Genomic DNA, 21,939 nt, shown 5'->3' on the forward strand with positions numbered 1-21,939 from the left:
GCACCCTAATACTGCTTTAGGCAATCCTAAAGAAGCTGGACCATGATGTTAATGATGTTTGTAGCAGTGGTATCAGACTCATGTGGAGACAGTTGGAGGCAGAGGGCTCTGGAGGCAGAAGTCTCCACCAAGGCTGGACCACCATGGACTCTTCTTCCTTCACCCTCTTTTTACCTGCTAGGCCTCTGATACTCTGGAGGCAGCTTTACCAACCAAAAGTCATCACTGACTTTCTCCACCCATTGGTTGTGGGCATATCATTAGACTTTACCTGCCACAGTACCATGTTCCTGCCACCTCCATAACTGTGACATGGTCTATGTATCACACTCCCTGTTCACACACCTTGCCTCCACATGCACCCTTTATCCTTCTGAGCCCTCTTGAGTCTGCTGGGTCCTCTTCCCCTAACTATCTGAGAGCTTACCTGAAGGCTCTTGAAATTGAAGAGTAAAGACAGTGATGGTCTCCACTAAAGGGGTAAGCCAGAGTTCAGTCTTGACAGAAGAATTTTTCAAGCCTTAGGGTGGGTACCTCAGGTGGCTGGCACAGCCTGAAGGTACTGGCCTCTAGTTGGGGTATCAGAGCAGAAAGTTTTTGGGCACTACTGGTGACAGGAACCTTTCAGAGTTGGTTGGTTGTCACAGGAGCTTGTGTAGAATGAAATCCTCTCAGAACATTCTTGGTCACTGCCAGTAAAGGAGTTGGTAGGATGTTGAGTCTCCACACAGATTTGTAGCTGGAGAGTTTTCTCTCCAGCTCCCACCAACCCCACCAATCCCGGAGCCCACTTATAAAATAAACACACAGGCTCTTATATAATTTAAACTGTTTGGTCTAGCTCAGACTTCTAGCTATCTAGTTCTTCTATCTTAAATTAACCCATTTTTATTAATCTATAAGTTGCCACGTGGCTCGTGGCTTACCAGTACCTTACATCTTGCTCGTCATGGCAGCAACTGGCAGGCCACTCTCTTCCTGTTTCCTCAATTCTCCTCTTTGTTAGTCCGGCCTATGCTTCCTGTCTGGCTATTGGCCAATCAGTGTTGTATTTATATAGAGCGATCTCCACAGCACAGATTCTTCGATGGAAGATCTGATGGTCATTTCAAAAGGTAATTTCTTCACATCAGCTTGGGAGTGGTTGAGTATGGCCTTCAACATCTCTTGCTGTTGGTGAATTTTCTCCACCAGCTGTTTCTGCTTCTTTCCTTGTCTTTGGATCCTTTTTAACATCCCCAGGGGGTCTTCCGCTTCTGTTCAGAAGCCTCACACTAGTCCTGCTCAAGATCATGGTTCCTTGAGCAAACCCAGGGACTAGAGCAAACTTTCCTACTGAACTCAGCTGGAAGGGGAGGGTCATCCACTTCAGACACAAATCACAGTTGAATGGTCGTGGTCAGGGTTTCCACAGCCCTCTGGCATTAGAAATGTGGCTCACCAGATGGAGGCTGCTCCATGTAGCAGAGAGGTAGCCAAACTCATCCCAGAACCTGATGATTCCATTCTGGGTGATGGCGCTATCCTTCCCATAATGTGCCAGGTGTTCCCCCATTGCCTGAAGCAGGTGCCCAATTCTTCTTGGCATCAGCAAAAAAACCTGCTTATTGTGTGTGTGCTCTGGGACCAGATGGTGCACATCAGAGACCGGAACAACTCAGCCATGTGCCATGTTCCCCTCCAGCTATGGGTTGTCTTTCTTGTCCATCTTGATGAAGCGGTGACAGCTGTAGAAGATAAATGCTCCATCTAGGTCTGGGTATTCGACATTGTCCTCCAAAACAAAACAGTTCCTGCATGTTCTTTGAGGGTTCACCACTTAACATCGTCGATCCTTTTCTTGATGTTGGCTTTTCTGCACAGGGTAATAGTTATATTCAAAACCTGCCACAGCATCATCCTGGAGTCCTCCGTGAGGTCCCCACACATACAAACTTCTAATGCCCGAGCTTTTGCTCGTCGCCTCCCGGGTCTTTTCTTTAGCAACCTGTGACAGTATTTACACTGCTTTCTCTCATTCCTGTATGTCCTGGTTTTGAGATGGCCTAGCATGGACAAAGTAGGCTAGTCAAGGAGGGCTGCTTGGTCTTTGCCTTATACTCATGGGGGAATTTCTTATCTAGGGGTCAATATCAGACCTGGCAATAGAAGTACAGGAGTGCCCGTCTGGCTTTGTGCCCTCTGTAAAGGTCTTGGCCATCTGGATACTTTTTAGATTGGAAGTTATATTCTATAACATCCATAAGCTTGAGATTAAAGATAATCAACGGTGCTCTGTAACAGGAATCTCTTCCTCCTGTCACCCAGCCCTGTATTACTGCCACGTCACTGATGACCCTGGAACATCTAGATTCTCTGGCTGTGGGATCAAAGGCTAATCACTGTTATTCTCAGGAAGCCTCGTGAACTGGGTCATCAGTTCTCCTGAGTGTAGGAAACAGAATATTTAAAGATGAACTTTGCTTGCCTCAGTGGCAAATTCTTCCGATGGGTTCCTGTGTCCAAACATTCCAGGTAGGACTGACTTCATCAACACCTCTTTCCTCATGAAAGAGCTGAGATGAAAAGAGGCTGGTCATAGTGTTTTCCTTCTTGGTGAAGAGGGTGAAATCCTTCCTAATGTACATGGAATCTCATTTTAAAACTGTTCCTATACCGCCCAAGCTGGGTAGACTCGGGTATTCATTTGACTGCTTTCCCAAACTGTACCACACTGGCAACACTACCCAAACATATCCCTGCTCCAAGCTCAAAAGCCAAAGTATAAATCCTCCTTGGAGTCACGTGTCAAGACTTGTTTATCTTTTTGCCTCTTCCTCATTACAAGATGGAATGATATTATTTCCTGTTTCTAATTGTGAGTCTGAGGAAGCCTTTTTTTCTCTTGTGTTAGAATCCTAAGAAGACACACTGGGGTGAGTGTTGGTGCATTTTGCCCTGTTATAACAAAATGCCTGAAAACTAGAGTCTTTAAGAAAAATGGTTCCTGTAGCTAGAGTTTTCCTGCCTTGCCCACAGTCAGGACAAATCTTTGTCACCCGCCAGTCCCACAGCCGCTCAGACCCAACCAAGTAAACACAGAGACTTATATTGCTTACAAACTGTATGGCCATGGCAGGCTTCTTGCTAACTGTTCTTATATCTTAAATTAATCCATTTCCGTAAATCTATACCTTGCCACGTGGCTTGTGGCTTACCGGTGTCTTCACATGCGGCTTGTCATGGCAGCGGCTGGTAGTGTCTCCCCACCTCAGCTTTCCACTTCCCAGAATTCTCCTCTCTCCTTGTCCCACCTACTTCCTGCCTGGCCACTGGCCAATCGGTGTTTTATTTATTGACCAATCAGAGCAATTTGACATACAGACCATCCCACAGTAGGTTCCTTTGGCTTACATTCTCAGAAGTCTGCGAGCAAGATTCTGGTGAGGAGTTCATGGTGGGTGACTGAGTCTGCATGAGGGGAGGAACAGGAGTAAATGAAGAAAACAAACTTGCTTCATAACAACCTACTCATGTGGTAGCTAACCCACTCCCATCAGGCATTAACCTTAACCGTTTCCCAGGGTGATGACCTAATAAGCTCCCATTAGTCCCCACCTCCTAAGGGGGCCAACACCTCTCCATACTATTATACCAAGATTGTTCCTATTAAGTGTCAGCTTGGGAGCTCAGGGTGAGAGAAACATCACCTGGCTCATTGCCAAAGCAGGAAACCGCAGTTCTGAATGGACGTTCAGGTCTCTGACTGGAAACAGACCCTTGCTATTTGTACCTACATTTCCACGTCATAGTATGACTGACTTCCAGGGCAGAGATAGGCTATCCTAACTGTTTTTAAAAGAACATGGAAATACTAATTGAAGAGCAATACGGTTGACCATAGGTGACCACAGTAGTGGAAAGGAGCTGGAGTCACGCTCTGCTCCTAGCTTTCTATAATATCCAGTCTGACAGGGGAACACAGACTGTCTGAAATGCTGTTTTCTGTAGAGTATGTGCTTCGTTCCTATGCTATGGATGAAACTCAAACCATGGGCATTAGTCCCTCTCAACTCTGGGCTCCAGGAATAGGGGGTATGTGGCTTCTTAGCAGATGCTGCTGCGTGGTTTAGGGGAGCTGCAGAAAGAGGCAGGAATGTGTGGGGCTTCTCACGCAGATGTCTCGGCCAGCCTGCATTGCCCCTGACCCACTGTGTGATGGTGACAAGTCACACAGCCTCGGTGCTTTGGCTTCTTCACCTGAAAAATGAAAAAAGAATGATACCTACCTAATAGGGTCATTGTAAGGATGGAAAACTCAGTATGGCCACGTGCCACTTACCAACAGAAATAGGCTCTGAGAAATGAATCATATGGGGATTTTTCATCTCTGCAAGCATCATAGACTATACCATAAAAACCCAGATGACACGTCCTTCAGCACACCTAGGCTGTTGGTGTGTGTGTGTGTATGTGTGTGTGTGTGTGTGTGTGTACATATATATGTGTATGTATGTATATGCCATATCCTACTGTTCTTAGGGCTACTATAAACAAAACACCATGAGGTTGAACCAAGCACAAAAGAAAATGATGCCACCAAGAAACTTGACAAACAGACGTATGAAGTGGTTGCTACCAATGTAACACGTGCACTGTTCCTTAGCAACATGTTTTCAGAAGTAGATGTATTTGCCTTTATGATAATTTAAAATGCAGTGAATACACGAGCCAGTGACATCACCAATGATTGTTTTCATCAGTATTAGTTCCTCCACATGGTTGTTGGTGCTGTACTTTTAGGTGCCTGAGTGCACAGTAGGTTTGTTTACACCAGTGTTGTCATGATCACATGAGTAATTCATTCAACTGTGATGTTGTGAGGTCAACAGGCAACTACAACTTTCCTGCTCTGTTGAACTCTTATGTGCCTGCTGCCATGTGTGTGATCTGGCTGTTAATAGAAACATCATGCGGCATGCAACTGTATGTAAAGAACTACATAGCAACTCTTGAGTCGTAAGAACCCAAGAAATGAGACCCACATAACCAGATTCAAACTCCTCAAGATGATGGACATTTCACAAAAGGTTAGCCTGGAATCTGAATTCAGAAACCAAAGGCTGAGCTTCCTGAGGGTATGTGTTAACAGAGACATATCCTATACCCTCCAATCTGCTGTCTCTATCTATCTCTGTCTCCCCTGCCCCATAAGATAACACAATTGCTCATAAAGGCATAATTGAATAATTCTTCCTAAAGAAGATATATGAATGGCCATAAAGCATTCAAAACGATGCTCAATGTCACCAGTCATCAGAAAAAGGGAAAGCCAAGCCACAATAAAATCGTACTTCGGTGGTAAAAATTGACAGTCTCAAGTGTTGGCAAAGATGGCAGCAAGTGGGAATCTCATTTGTTCCTGACAGAAATGAAGAACAGCCATAGCCAACTTCATGTGACAATACTGTGTTGTCTCAGTTAGGCACATATTTGTCAAATGACTCAACAGCTCTGTGCCTCTGTGTTTGCCCGAGAGAATAAATCCCTGAAGCTGCTTCAACACATGTATATGGATGTTCAGACCGCATTATTTAGAGGTTGTTGTTGTTTCTGTTGTATTGGGAGGGGGAGTTAAGGCACATGTATGTGTGTATGCATGTTTGCGTGTGTGCACATCCTTGTGGAGGCCAGAGGTTGATATTAGGTGCCTTCTTTGATTACTCTTCACCCTATGTATTGAGGCAGAATCTCTCACTTGAACACAGAGTTTGCCAATGGCTACCCCAGCTAGCCAGCTTGCTCCAAGGATCCCTATCTCCACCTCCTGAGTCTGGGATTACAGAGAAGCTGTCATGCCTTCCAGGCTTTATGTGGGTGTTGGGGATCTAACCCCGGATTTCACACTTGTATAGCAAGGTCTTTACCCACTAAACCATCTCCCCAGCCCTGTTTTTGTTTGTTTGTTTGTTTAGGGTTATTTTGTTTTGTTTGATGTTTTGAGACAGCTTCTTGCTATGAAACCCAGGCCAGCCTGAAACTCATGGTCATCTAACTTCAGCCTCCTGAGTACTGGGATTATAGGTGCACACTGCTATGCCTGGCTAGGTGTTATTTTATTATTATTGTTGTTACACTTCTTTTGATACTGTATGTATGTAAGTATGCACATGCATGGAGGTCAGAGGACAACTTGTGGGAGTCAGCTCTCTCGCTCCACCGTATGGGTCCTGGGGATCAAACTCACAAACCAGGCTTGAGCCACCTCTACACTCCCAATTCATCATACCCTCAAACTGGAGACATCTCAAGCATGGCGTATCACAACAAAATGCTAGCGAGCAGAAGGTAGAACTGTCAGTCTGTGCAACAATGTGGAGAAGTCTCAAAAGCTATGTTAAATGAAGGTCCAAGACTCTTAGGATTCTATTTATGTGAAATTCAAGAAAATGCAAACCTGAGTGGCTGCAGTTGGGGGGGAGGGAACAAAAGGAAGGAGGGGGGAAGTCCCCTAAGATGAAGCATTTGTCTCTCTTGTGTTTGTGGCAGTCAACAATTACAAAAATTCATTAAACTGCACGCTTTATATGGGTGCAGTTCATGGCATGCCAATAATGCCTTTGAAAATCCCAGAGGCCCAGTGCCCCAGTGTCATCCAACCTGTTGTTCCGGATCCTTAGCAGAAGCAGAGCTCATTACTGGAAACAAGGTCATCCCAGGCTCTTGGCTTCCTCTTGCCTCAGAGCTGCAGATCCAGCTGACATTGACCGATTTCCAGTGTGCGCCACGGTGCATCCCAGGCGGAGGCCAATGGAAACAAGCCTGTGTTCCTGTCACTAACGAGAAGAGCCTCCATCGGCTTCTCTGCCAGGCCATGTTCATCGTCATTACACCCATTGAAGACGAGAACAGAGCAATAATGAGCTGGGTGTTATCGGCTCACAAATAATTTATAACGGGCGAACTAGGACAAGAGCAGAGCTTTTTTTGGCTGAGGAGGTTGCATGTCACTCTTTAAAATCTAGGCTAAAAATGATTTATAATACATAGCCAGCCACTCAGCAAGTGAAAGGGCCCCTTTCTTCTGCCTCGTGCATTGAACAACGGGCCTTTTACCCTAAGGTAGCAATGAGGAGCCTGCACATCTCACCACAGCTGCCACTGCTCTGTGACAAGAAGACAGTGGCCTGGTCGGAAATGAGACCTGTGCAGGAATCCCTTAATCCAAAACCCAAGGACAGGCAAGAAGGAGGGAGACATCAGAGGAACAAAGGACGCTTAGAAAAGCCTAGGGATCGCGCACCTGAGATGAGCTTTGGAGAGTTGCTAAGACGTGGTCAGGAAATAGCCCCGCCTGAGATAGAATCAGGGGAGCTGGACTGTAAATGCTTTTTGGAAATGACGCAGATGTTGGAGGCAAACACGGTGGTTCCTACTATGGTGGCATCCGGGAAAGGGTATTTGGGGAGCTGTTTGAGGAAAGGGTGCTGATACCCGTAGATGTTAATACCTGCCCAAGAGAGGTGAGCCGCTGTCCACCGGAATCTTCAGTCCTGACCACACTTTGACCAACAGCCTTCTGATAAGGGGATTAACTCCCCTAGGAACTGTGACCCCCAGGTCCTAGGGTACCTAGACCATAGGCCGACCATGTATAGTGGTTTCTGTTCCCATCAGTGAGCTAGTTCTCTGCAAAAAGTTCATCTTGGGTATTCTTGGGAGGGATGGGCAGCTTTCCCAGCCGTGGATCACCTCAGAGTAAGTTAACTGGTTTTTACTTGTTTATTCATTTTGAATGTGCATGGCTGTTTTGTGTGCACATAATGTCTGTGCACCACTTTTGGGCCTGGTGCCCACGGAGGCCAGAAGAGGGTGTCAGATCTCCTGGAACTGGAGGTACAGCTGGTTGTGGGTTGCCGTGTAGGTGCTGGGAATCAAAGCTGGATCCTCTGGCAGAAAAGCCAGTGCTCTGAACTGCTGAGCCAGTAAAGTGGATTGCTGATGAAGGAAGGAGCTCTGGTGTGTCACTGAGGCTCAAGGCTCTGTCATAGTGCTGTTTCCTGAGCTTTTGGGGAGGGGATCCCTCTATCATGTGTTCCTTATTCCTCTTGTTAGGATCCCCTCTTCTAAGTCCTTCAAAGCCTGGGGTTCCTCAGAGGTCCTCAACCTGAGCAGTCTTGCTTTTATTTCCTCTATAGACACCTGTGTAGAGCATCCTTTGAAAAGTGGACTTCATCTTGTAGAACAAGGATCACAGAAAAGAAATGAATGGCGGGGGGGAGAATAGAGATTTCCCATATAGTCCTTGTCTGCATACAGACAGATTTCCTTGCCATGCATGCCCTCCTATGGAGTGGTAGGTATACCTGTTCCAGCTGACTCCGTGGCATGTCGTGATCTCCCACAGCTTATGTTAGGGTTCCCTCTTGGTACTGTATAGTCTATGTGTGTTGCAGAAGTATGGTGGCAGATGCCGGCCGCGGTGGTATCAGACACAGCAGCATCCCTGCCCTCAGAACCCTCTGTGCTTTGCTCATGCATCCCTCCCTGTGAGCCACAGTGAGCCATGATTGCTCTACCACCTTGGTCGTTTCACCTTTTCCAGGATGTCATATAGTTGGAGTCACACATCATCTGGCTTCAGCACACCAGTTCCTTTGACGTGGTAATATGCGTCTGAGTCTCTTCCATGCCGTGCTGAATAGTGAGGGTTCTGCATTGCCGCCACTCACCAACCACTTGGCAAACAGGACAGCAATGTCTGTCATATATCACTCTGGATCTGCACAGCCCACAGAGTGTGCCGAGACAGCGTTACCGCTCCAACAAGATGGCGGTTCTTGGGGCGAGGGCCAGGACATGCGCATGAGCGGTACAAGCAGGAAACCCAGCCACACCTCATGACTTGGCATCAGGCTGGATGCTCTGGGCTGGAGAAAATAGGATTGGGGTCTCATCAGGGGACCTGAGAGTAGATCTAGGTAAACACCATGCAGTTTGCTCCCTGGAGCTTACAGCTCTGTGGAGTGGGAGAGGCAGTGCCTGGCAGTGGAGCTAAGCTATGTAAGGTTTTGTGTGTGAGTCAGAACTTGCTTATTATTAATGCTGTCTCTCTTTGTGGCCAAAAGTCTAGCAAAACATGTTTCTTGCCCCATTACTCAGCTCTGAACAGTGGCCAACATTACCTCCACGAGAGACGTTTTGATCGGGTGCGCTCTGTAGAAACGCGCTCCGAGAGAGGAGGCGCCTCTGTGGCGGTACGGCACCTTCGCGGAGCGGAATGTTCTAGTCACCTGTGCCTTGTGTGTTTCCAGAGCCTCTCGAAACAAGTCTGAGAAGAAGCGCCGGGACCAGTTCAATGTTCTCATCAAAGAGCTCAGCTCCATGCTCCCAGGCAACACGCGGAAAATGGACAAAACGACCGTGCTGGAGAAGGTTATCGGATTCTTGCAGAAACACAACGGTAAAGCTCGCGCAGCTTCCCGCCATGTCTGTTCCACCCTGCCCTTCCCACAGGTGATGAGTTTGTCAGGCAGAGGATCCCATCTGTCATCACAAGGTCCCTCTCGTTACTCATGAGTTCTCCTCCAAAGGCTCTGGACTTGCAAAAAAACAAAAACAAAAATCCTAGGTCCAGTTGAGGAGAAGATAGTCTCCAAAATGCTTTATCAGCCCAAGGGGGGACAGGTGGCCCACAGCCTGCACAGCTGGCACTCACCCTGTGTTTATCTTTGTCATAAACCCCTGAAACTCCCCCAGTACCTGCCCCTTTTTGTCTTTCCCCAAATGTGACCTCTGTTCTGACTCCACCTCCATGCATGCTTGAAGCCATTTCTGCCCTTGGGGATCGTAGTCAGTTGGAATCTCGAGGTCCATTCATACTCTTTCCCCGTCACTGACAGATACCGTCCTGCCACTTGACGTTACCATGTGACACCACCCTGGAACACGCGTCTTTCTCTGATCATCCTCCCTCGGGTGCTCGCTCTTACCCCTTTACACTGATGGCCCCGACTGTACCACTCGCTTAAATAGTATCCAAAGCAACACCGCCAAAAATAAATAATGAATAGGTCAGAGAATAGTTGAGAGGACTTGGGAACCACTCACAAAGCCAGGAAAGCAGAAATCTTTTTTGCCTGTGACACCAAACAGAATAAAATCAGGAAAGTCCAAATCCCCGAGGACATGATTACAATTCTAAGTGTCACCTAGCAAGGCTTTCCTCTGGACATTTCTTAGACAAGATGGAATCGTGGCAGAGAGCAGTGCTGGGACATGGGAAAGTGTCACTGTGCATGTGACTCTTTCATTATCTCTTGGAGAATTGTATTAACCTGTTGACTGCATGGCAGCGGTGACAAGCGCTTCTTTATCTTGGAGATGCAATAAGAGACAGTAAACCAAGTGTTAATTACCTTTGCTAAAAGTCGGGGAAGACCACACAAGCCGCATGGCAAGCGCTATCACCCCGATAAATTTAATCAGAGTGCTTCTATTTCCTAAGTAACATTTTAGCCAAGTGAAATAGCAGGTTGGTTTGATTGCCAAGATATTTTGTGCAAATTACTCGAACTAGGTCAGGGCCACAGAGAAGCGGGACAGCTGTTAAATAGGACAGCTGGGATCAAGTTCATCAGGGTGACATTTATGCCGTTCTCTGTCCACTGCGGAGTGACCAGATTCTCTAATCTGGACCCCCGAGGGGCCAGGGCAGCAGTATTGCTGCTTCCTGACCCCAGGAGAGCCTCTCCAGCCTCGCCTTTTGATGAGGCAAGGCCTGCCTGCACGACGACAACTACCTACATGCCGTCAGAATCTGTGCAGAATCTCACGTTTCTGAGATTCCCCATTCACAAGAAGGGAAGATCCACAGCAAATTTCATACGGGCGTAGGGTGCATTCGCAACAAACTGTGGCCTAAGGCCAAAAACCAACACAGCTACTTTACGTCTCCCGAGTACACGTGAAGTCCACAGGCATAGGCAACAGAGTGGAATGGTGACTTTCTCCCTACATTAGCGCAGGGTTCCAGAGAGCCACACTTCCCTTCAATGCCTCTAAACTTCACAACAGTGCTTTCCTCGAAGTCTCACGGCAAAGGAGAACTTAAGTCACCTTCTACTGTTCTCTACAAGGTGTAATGCCTGGGGCTCTTGGAGAACTGTCTCTCATAGCTGCACTGTGGTTGTGCAAATTAGTGTATCCACTCAGACCATTGCTTCTCAACCTTGGCTGCCTGTGAGAATCACCCAAGGAGCTTTGAGAAAAACCCACTCCACACCTAAGATGCCCCAGAATCTGGGGGAGTGGCTCCCCAGCAGTGTGCCTGCAGCCTGGTGATGCCAGTTCAAGGAAAGAGTGCTAATTTGTCCTGTGTACGCATAGGTGTGCAGGAATGCACAGGTGTGGTGCATCATGTAGCTCCCAGAGGACAAGCCTGAGTCTCATTATTCAGGTGCTTGCCACCTTTTTTGGATACAGAGTCCCTCACTGGTCTGGAACTTGCCAAGTAAGCTAGGAAGGTTGACCAACAAGCCCTGAGGATCTGCCTGTGCCTGGTCCTCCCACCTCAGTGCTGGGATCACAGACACACACACCCATGCCCAAATAGTTTTGTGAATTCTGAGGATAAAACTCAGGTACCTGTGCTTGCAAGGTAAGAACCCTACCAACTGTCTTAGTTAGGGTTTCTATTACTGTGATGAAACACCATGAGCAAAAAGCAAGTTGGGGAGGTAAGGGTTTGTTTGGCCTATACTTTCATATCACTGTTTATTACTAAAGAAAGTCAAGACAGGAACTCAAACAAAGCAGGAACCTGGAGGCAGAAGCTGATGCAGAGGCCATGGAGGGGTGCTTCCCACTGGCTTGCTCCTCATAGCTTGCTCAGCCTGATTTCTTATATAATCTAGGGCTACCGGCCCAGGGATGGCCCCACCCACAATGGGCTGGATCTTCCCCCATGAGTCACTAGTTATGAAAATGCCGCATAGGCCTGCCTATGAGCCAATCTTATGGAGGCATTTTCTTAACTGAGGTTCCCTCCTCTCAGGTGATTTTGTTTGTGTCAAGTTGATATAAACCTATTCAGCACACCAACTGATCTAGCTCACCTGCCCTGAGATTGCTAACTTTTCAGGAGGTGTGTTGTTGTTTTGGTTTTGGTTTGGTTTTGTGGCAAGCCAGTTGGCATCATGTTGGTGACTTGAAATCAGCCACTATAAAAGTAGTTAATACAGAAATGGGTAAAACTCCGGACTGAGGTCTCTTACTTTACCAGTAGACTCCTAAGGCTGACAACAGTATTATCTTTTAACTTTTTATTTATTTTATGTGTATAAGTGTTTTGTCAGCACGTATGTCAGAGGACCACATGCGTGCCTGGTGCCTCCAGAGGCCAGAGGAGGGCATCAGATCATCTGAGACTGGAGTTACAGATATCTGTGAGTTACCATATAGGTGCTGGAAATTGAACCCGGGTCCTCTGGAAGATTAGATAGTGCCATCTTTCTAGCCCCGTGACATCAGTATTTTTAAAGCTCCCATGTCATGCCAATGTGTAGGCAGGGTTAAAAGCATGGATTTACACATGTGTTGCACATGCAGGTAAAAGTAGAATAATGGTGAGGAAACATGACGAAGTCCAGGTTATAGTTATAATTATTCAGCTCCTTCTTCAGAAATCCTTCAAGTATCCCTATTTTCCCAAGAGGTAAACCTTGGTTCTGGAATATCCGTGCATCTTCTCTGCAGCAAGCCAAATCAAAATAAGAATATGACCCCATTTTCTTGTAGTGAGCTTTTGTATCAAAAGTATCTCTTGTAAGACAAAAGCCCATACGTTCTAAAAGTAGCAAGGGATATTGGATGTCCTTGCCTGTTCCTACCCGAACTAGTATTCCACAGCCCAGGCTGACCTGCCCGTTACTGTCTTCCTGTATATAAAGCCAATCAAGTATAATTTTGCCCCAGCATCAATTTCCAACCCTTATGTCTGCCTCTGTGAGTAAAGGTGGATGCATGGCGGAAGCTGGAAAAACACCTCGGAAACCATTTGGAGGGCTGGGAGTTCTTATGATTAACAGCCAACCACCACCATGCCTGCCGCCATCCCCCACTTCTATTATGTTGTGACTCATAGTTGTAGAACTGTAGATGAATTTCTAAATGGTTTTATTAAATAAAAAACATGGAACCAGATCTAGGGGTGAAAGCATGGGAGAAATCAGGGAACTAGGGAAAGTCACCAGCCCACCTTACCTCACCAACTCTGCAGCTTCCAAATGCGAGTTACTTCCTGTCTACCCACGCCTATATGTCTTGCTGTTCTGCCATCTGATTTGCTCTCTCCACCCAGCTACATTACTTCCTCTTCCTCCACAGCTCTGTCACTTCCTGTCTGTACAGAACTCCAGATCTCCATGTTTAACTAGTGTTAGAATTTAAGGCATGTGCCACCACACCTGGCCCTGTTTCCAGTGTGGCCTTGAACACACAGAGATCCTGCCTGCCAAGTGATAAGATGAAAGGCGTGTGCTAACATTTCATGACTTCTGTGTTGTGGCTGGCTCTTTCCTCTGATCTCCAGGCAAGCTTTATTTATTAAAGCACAAGTAAAATATCTATCACCACATTTCAGCACAAATAAAATATCACCACATAAAACGTTCACCTCCTAATTGTTGCATGCCTGAACAAGGTACAGTGTACCTTTGGCTTACATGTATTCTAAGATATCTAGAAAGTGTAGCAGATATCCAGCTTCTGGAGTAAGTAACTACTACCCTTTCTGGGGGAGATTTCTACCTATAGGGAGCACTTGGACCTTATGTCTTTGCTAATCCCACCTTCTACACATAATTTACGGTACCAGTCACATCAAGTGCCAATGGAGTGAGGACTTTAATTTCCCTTTGCAATTAACTTTGAATGGACCGCTATATAAATGAAAGCTCCTCTCTGAGCAAACACTCTGAAGTTTGATCTTCCTGACTGGGAAGGTTTTTCAGATGAGTATGTGAACTGAGGAGAAAAGAGAGGAAGGTCCCTTTTCTGAGGATTTAGCTTGCAGCAATGATTTGTGTTAAGACCTGGGAGCTCAACACTCACTCTGTTGCATCAGCTTGACACCCCCAAGAGGAACTCTAGCCTAACTGTGTGCAGCACCCTCTCTGTGCTGCCCAGAATGATTTTCACTGTATGCATCATTCGGCCTAGCACTGTGAGGCAGCCTTGTCATGGATGTGGATGGATGGTCTCACAGCCGACATAGTCTCTTCCAGATCTCTTCCTGTGTTCAGTTACCAAAAAATCTCTTTGAAGTTCTTCTGCACACTTTTAAGGCCACTGTGCTGGCTAGTCTCATGTCAACTTCCACAAGCTAAAGTCATCTGAAAGGAGGGAACCTCAATTAAGAAAATGCCTCCGTAAGATCTGTCTGTAGGTATTTTCTTAATTAGTGATGGATGGGAGGGTTCAATCCATGGTGGGTGATGCCATTCCTGGGCTGGTGATCCTGGGTTCTATAAGAAAGCAAGCTGAGCAAGCCATGGTGAGAAAGCCAGTAAGCAGCTCCCCTCTATGGCCTCTGCATCAGCTCCTGCCTCTAGGTGCCTATCCTGCTTGAGTTCCTGTCCTGACTTCCTTCAGTGATGGACAGTGATATGGAAGTGTAAGCCAAATAAACCCTTTCCTCCCCAACTTGCTTTTTGGTCATGGTGTTTCATTGCAGCAACAGAAACCCTAATGAAGACAGCAGCAAATGATGGACAGCCCAGTTTTGTCTAACAACAACAGCAGCATGTTCTTTCAGGCATTTAGAAGGGGGAAAACTTCCCAGGGGAGCTTGGATCTCATAGGGACACTGGTGATGGGTGGAATGAGTCAGGGTCTAGTCTCCTTCGTAACTCTCTACATCTCTTGGCACTCTACATCCTCTTTCTTCATGAGTAATTACTGAATCCATTTAGACACCTTTAGATAGAGGATTCACTCCCTCTCCATGGAAGAGAGATTGCCAAAATCATGGGTGCTGGTATTGGGTGTCACTCATTGGTAGTATGTGCCTGGCATGAATGTGGTCCTGGGTTTAATGTGTAGCACTTAAAAGTGCTAAAAAAAGACAGCCTTCAAATCTCTCCCATGTACAACCAGCAGGTTCTCAGCCTGAACAATTTGCTCTCTGCAAGAAGTTGTTCAACAGGTTAGTTTTATTCTCTGAGGTATAAGTGGTATATTCTTACATTTTTCTTAACATAAGTGGGGAAAATGTTGGTTTAAAATAGAGGATAAATAAGGAAAAACAAATAGATATGCTATCATGTTTATAGTGTCTGTGATAATATTGAGGTAATTTAATAATAGAACAAAATTTTAAGGGCAAAAAAAAAGAGCTAAGCTATATAAAGAGTCCTGAGTGGACCAGTGAGTATTCAATTGACAAGTGTGAACAATGTCATCGTTTCACAATCATAATATAGACTGTATACACTGTAGATTAATAACAACAAAAATGTCTTAAGTAAACTCAGATCTTGAAAGCATTTCCGAAGGCTGAGTCTAGGAGTTATAAATCAAGCACCTCCCTAGTATCACAGAGGCACAACTGAGTGTCTTCTTAATAAGTTGTTGCTCAGTGATGATGGAGAGGGTGAGAGATCCAGCTTTATTTACTGTAATTTTCTACTTTTTTTTTTTTTATTGAAGTGCTGGGAATTATTGGTGAAGTATTAAGGCAACTCCATGTAGTTAAAAGGGAGCTTTATTTTGTGGGGTAACTTACAAGTAAAGGGATTAGGTTACAGGGTCCGGGAGAGGTGGAATACAGTCCAGTGATATTCTCTGGAGAACTCCACTTGGTCTACCTCCAGCATCCAAGATCCAGGAACCAAGAGAGCTGGCACATCCAGATCTCTGGTGTTTAGGGTCCTCTCTCGGCCCCACCTCCGGAAGCCTCAATGGGGGTAGTACTTCCAGGGCAAAGCTGGAACAGCTACCCACTACAGGGAATAGAACCCAGGGCCACACACATGGGCAGCACACACTGTACCCGTGAGCTCTCCCACCAGCCCTTGGTTTTTGACAATCCTGGATTTCAGAAGTGTTTATACTTTGCTTTGACCATGAACAAGTCACTGGACGAGATCCTACAATGTCAGTCTTTGTTCCTTCCCCTGAGAGTGCCGACTCCCTAATCCTAGCTACTCCAGCTTTGTCACGTAAGAGAGTCAAGGTCAAGGCAGTGGCAGGTACTCTGTGCTCCACCTGTGCTCACAATGGGATATTCTCTTCTCCATAGCTGCATTAAAGGCTGTGACAATATCAAAAGTGTTTTTCAGCCCATTATATCCACAGTCCTCAGAGTCTGGAAGTCGAGGCTAACATGTGTTCATCGCTTTCTTTAATTATAGATTTACACAAAATAACACAGAAGAGACATGTGCTTCATTTATTAATTCCAGATTCGAGGTGCCTTGAATATGAAGGCTTATTATGCTTTTCTTTTCTGATTTTTTTTTTTTTTAGAAGTCTCAGCGCAAACAGAAATCTGTGACATTCAGCAAGACTGGAAACCTTCGTTCCTCAGTAATGAAGAATTCACCCAGCTGATGTTGGAGGTAAAGTACACTTGCAAGTAAGCTTAATAAAGCTGGTGATGTAGCAGGGAATGAACTGGGAACACTTAGAGTATGCATCAAGCCCTGGGTTCAGACCACCAGCACCGCCAGAAACCAGGCATGGTGGCACAAGCCTTTTCTCTCAGCACTCTAGAGGCGGAGGCTGAAGAACCAGGGGTTCAAGGCCATGACCTGTCACTTTGCAAGTGTGAGATTCCCCCCCCCCCTGAGATGATGCGCATACACGAAGCCTTGTCTGAAGACAGTAACAGCAGCCACCCCAACCACAAAACAAACAAAAGGCAAGGAATAGCTCAGGCAGTAAAGCCCTTGCCTCACAGGCATGAGGACTCGATTGGGGTCCTCAGAACCCACATTTTAAAAATGCACACACGGTGACACACATTTGTAATCCCTAGTCTACAAGGTGAGCTCCAGGACAAAAGAGAAACCCAGTCTCCAAAAACAGACAGACAAACAACAAACAAAATCAAAGCGATGGCTCCTGAAGAACGGCATCCAAAGCTGATCTCTGACATGCACATACATTCACAGACGTGCACATGCACTCACACATATATGCATATGTATTCACACACATGCACATATACTCACATACATGTGCTCACATGCACATACACTTACGTGTGCTTGCACATGCATATACCATCACATACACAGACATTCATACACACACACACACACACACACACACACACACACACACACACACGCACGTATTTGTAGGTTAAAAAGCTTAGTAAGTTAGAAATTAAAATGTAGCTGCTTCTTCCTGTTAGCTCCCATCCATTCATGGCCTTGGAAGTAAGCTTTGGGGCAGATCCTGGCCTGTGGCTCTGCCTGCTATTGTGTAGGCTTTGGCTACTGAGTTGGGCCACCTAAGCAAGAATTCCCAAACTGGATGTGGTGCTGTGCTATCTGTGGCCTCGGTGACTGTAGGACAGGCCCTATTGGCGGTCTTCAAAGAAGGGACACAGAACATGAACCAGGGGTGAGTGGTGGAAGTAGGCAGAGGGGAGAAGAGGAATAGAGCATGACAGGCAGAAGCCCCCTTTAGAACACGAAGGTTGTAGTTTTCTCCTTAGTGGCCACACATTTGGAAACAAGTCTTTTAAAAGTTAGGTTTTGGACCTGAGCTCATAGTACATTAACATTTATGTGGATGTCAGCCACAGTGACCTGTGCCTCCCACCCAACCCATACCTTTCTTGTACAAGATGGCCATGCTCCTTCCTCTGGTCCAGTCACTGAGATTCCCTGAAGGACCAAGTTGAGTGGGGGTGGTGGGGGGCTGCTGATGAGCTAATAACCTCCAACTGTGAACTTTTTATGTATGAGTGAAGATCCTCAGGACAGACCAGTCTCTACACAGCACTGGCAGATTCTCTGACTTCCGACTTGGGGAGTTTACTAGAGGTGCATGCATAAGGCCACAAGGACTCACAAAGTCAGATGTGACAGAAAAGCCCAGCAAAGGGAAGGCCAACCTGGTCGCATGACCGTGAATGGCTCCTGGCTGAGGCTTCAGAGGGTGGCTTCTTAGGATAAGTCTGTCTATAGCTCATCTCTGTGCCTATAGAACACTGATGTAAACTTCAATTTCCATAGATTAACTATGCAGAAAACAGAAAGTACTGGAATAAGAAAATGCCAGAATAAAGATGTCTAAATATTATGAAACATAAATGCATTAATGAACATTTGCAGCAAATGAAAGCTACTTAACTCTACATGGGAACTATATTTAAAGAAAATACAGAACTTTCTGCCGAAGCAATGTATTTTAAGTATGTTAAATTTAAAGCAGCTTGTGAAATAGAATGTTAATTTGATACATCATTATGCTGCTTTACAGGCATTGATTTATCTTTTAATTCGTACGGAAAAGGAGTTAAAAACATATAGCCCTCAGGAATCAGCCACTTTTTAAGAGCCTGTAAACACCACCCTTTTGTTTTATCCAGCGAGTTTCAAAGTATCCAAAGAATTTCACAGAACAAAACTTCTATGAAGTTTTTAAAAATTTGATAAATTCATGTCTGAAAGAAAGGCCTAGCAATCAGGACTAGCATTTCTAGAAAGAGTTTAGATTAATGTGGATAATCTTAATTAATGCCCCTATGCAGCTGCTCCCACAGTAGAGTCCTTGAAGAGGATAGAGGGGAAGGCTGAATGCATGGCTTGGATCTGCAGTCACACCTGCCCACCCAGCCCTGGTCCATGGAAGGCCGCTCTGAGCTGGATGTCTGCCATCTAGTGCTGGTCTCCAGCTGTGTTGAGCTTCTCTTCCAACCTGTTGCCCTTCAGTAGACGTGGACCTGGGGCTGAGTGCGCAGAACTGTCTGATGTCTCCTCCCCGATGGTCCAAATGCCCTAGTGTGACCCCTCAGGTGACTCGTGAGTTTCCGTGGTACAACTTATTCCTGGTGTTTGTCTCGTCCCCACTGCACATTCTCATCTTTGGGGGACCATGTCGTTCTGGGCTTCTGGTCTTTGTAGCCAGGAGACTCCTTTTGTTTCCACGAGGACACAGTGGCTGGGAACACATATGCCCCTAGGGAATCTCTGGTGTCTCCAGGCAGGAATCTTTCTTTCTTCCTACCATCTGTCAAAGGGGCACAGAACCAGATTTCAAGACTCACGCTAGAGCGAAGCACAAAAGAACAAAAATGGCCCAGTTACAGCCCAGCCCCTCTGGGAGTGTAAGCTGAGGAAGACTGTGGCCAAGGCACTTGGAGAAATGACTCCAAAAGAGGGAGACTTCCTTTTTTTCCTTTCCTTTCTTTTCTTTTTTCCCCCTTTGGATATATCTCTTTTATTTTTGTATCTATGAGTGTTTTGCGTGCATGTATGTCTAGGCATAGCATGGGTGCTGGTGTCCATAGAGGTTAGAAAAGAACATTGGATAACTTAGAACTAGAGTGACAGTTGTAAGCCAGCATCTGGCTAAGGGAACCAAGCCCAGGTCCTCTGCAAGACCACAAGCTTTACCTGCTGAGGCGTCTCTCAAGCCTCTACAGGAGAGAACACTGTTGCTGGCCAGGGCTTGGGGGAAATCAAGGTCTTTCTGCATGCTTTTCAGGAAAGCTTCAGCAGTCCTTTCTCTTAACCCATACACTGCCCCCAGAGAATGCCCAGAACGTTCTAACAAAATTAGGAGTCTGTAGGTAAGGGAGGTTTCGGGTCCCTGTAACATGCAGTGAGGGTAAGCCTCCGGGACATGTGGAAAGCCCCTTCCATGGAGAGGGCACATTGTGGTTCGGTTGCATCACACATAGTAACGCTGTGGGATTTCCAAGTTGTGGCAAATGGCAAGCATTGTTCACGTAGAGACTCACTGTGGGTCTTACACACTCTGTGGATAGCGCCAGTGAGCTGGTGAAGGTCCTCTCACATCTATGAGTACCTCCAGTTCTGTAATGCCCACATGCTTGACAGACTCAAGAAGGACATGGGCTCACTGTACAAAACTAAATAAATAGAAAGAAAGAAAACTGGCTTGTTCAACTACTTTCCCCGGCCTTCCTATCTATTTCCAGAAAGGTCAGCTAACATAATCAAGAGTGCCTCCATGCCTTAGAAACATTCACCTACAGGAGGGCTGCAAAGAACCTGGAGGAAAATGAGGGTGACCACAGGCTGGAGAGAGGAAGTGTGTGGGATGAGACAAGGCTGATGGATAGGCTCTAATTTACAGTCACCTAGAAACAAGAGGTTCTGAGGACCTATAGCGCTGTAGGATGGCTGTAAGTACAACAGTGTGTTGTGGATTACAAAAAGTAGATAGAAGGATTTTAAATGTCTTCACCATGAAACGGTGGTAAAGGTTTTAGAGGTGGATACCTCAACCTGACTTAAATATTACGCTACCTACACACATATCAAATATCCCATGGTACCCCATGGGTAGGTCCATTTTATGTTTTGATGTATCAGTTTGAATAAATCGAATTTAGAGCGGGGGCTGAAGCTCAGTGGTAGGGCTTGCCTCTCACACGTGATACGCTAGGTCCGATCTCAAAGCACCACCCCTGAAAGAAACGACCGAATTGAGGTTGCATTGACAAAATAAATTGGAATGTTTAAAAGAAAAACAACTTACAAGAATAATTGAGGGGGGAGTAAAGTTACTGGCTTTTCCTTTTTCACCATAACTCACCAATCTAACCTAGAGTGTCTCGGGCTCAGCATGACTGGCATTTTGCGCTTAGTCACTCTTTGATGTCCTGTGTATCATGGGATATTTTGCACCATCTCCTACCTCTACTCACTAGATATTGCCATCAAACACCAGTAACAACAACCCCAAATATCCACAGACACTGCCAGATGGCCCAAGGTATAGATCCACCGATATAATCCCAAAGGATGAAATTCCTTTGGGAGATGTGCTTTACAAAAATCAACTCCAAATGGATCAAGGGTCTTCTCCTAGGACCTGAAATGCTGAAACTATCAGAGGAAGAGTTTCACAATAGAGGCAGAGGCAAGAACTCCTGAAAATACCCACCAGCTTAAAAAACAACCTGAAGAATTGATAAATGAGACAACATGAAATTCAAAAGCTTCTACACAACCAAAGAAAGTATCAGCAAAGTGAACAGACAACACACAGGACAGGGAAAAAAAATCTTGCACCAGCTAGCCCTCAGACAGGAGGTTAACATCTGGAATATATAAAGAACCACAAAGATCGAGCATTAAAAAAATTCCCATCAGTAAAATGGGCCAGTAAACTCAATAGACAGTTTCCAAAAGAAGAAACATAACTGGCTAATAAATATTTGTTAAGATCTTTAGCATCCTTAGCCGTCAGGAAATGTAAAATAAAATTAAGATTCTGTCTCAGCCTACTCAGAATGGTTAACATCAAGAAAACAAATGAGAGGCTAAAGATGTGGTCACGTGACTCACGTCCTTCATGCCAGCACAGCCCCCTGTGTCCACCTGACTTCATCCCATGGCACCATATCCATCCTCCAGGCCCAGCCTGCTGTGGTCACATCAGACCCGCAATCTACAAAAGAAATTAGCATTCCTGGGTCTCATTCCAAAAATGCAAACAATATGACAGACCAAGGCAATATGCACCACCCCAGATCCACCAGTCCTGTAGAATGTCCTCCAGTGAGAATTATCTGGATGGTAATTCTCAGGCCAGGACATAGAACATATAAGAACAGTCAAACACTTCATCAGCAAATTCAAGGAGTTTAAAACCACACAAACAGTTAAGTAAACTTAGAATAACCTAAGTGGTGCCCAAGAAAACACAAATGCAAGGCTGAATGGAATGATGTAGGCAATCCAGGATTTTAAA

The 21,939-nt window shown here is 45.7% G+C and overlaps 1 protein-coding gene and 1 pseudogene across 2 annotated transcripts in view; one reads left to right on the top strand and one right to left on the bottom strand.

Moving 5' to 3' along the window:
• Npas2 (neuronal PAS domain protein 2) overlaps window positions 1–21,939 on the top strand; it is a 183,075-nt gene that overhangs the window by 88,316 nt on the left and 72,820 nt on the right. For both annotated transcript variants that reach the window (XM_037199782.1, XM_028865753.2), the window contains exons 3-4: window positions 9,294–9,442; window positions 16,507–16,598. In XM_037199782.1, the coding sequence (XP_037055677.1) occupies window positions 9,294–9,442; window positions 16,507–16,598 (241 nt within the window). The remainder of the gene's footprint in view (window positions 1–9,293; window positions 9,443–16,506; window positions 16,599–21,939) is intronic.
• Window positions 891–2,241, bottom strand: LOC114690802 (annotated as a pseudogene).

The sequence above is a fragment of the Peromyscus leucopus genome, chromosome 16_21, assembly GCF_004664715.2.
Source record: "Peromyscus leucopus breed LL Stock chromosome 16_21, UCI_PerLeu_2.1, whole genome shotgun sequence".
NCBI lineage: Eukaryota > Metazoa > Chordata > Mammalia > Rodentia > Cricetidae > Peromyscus > Peromyscus leucopus.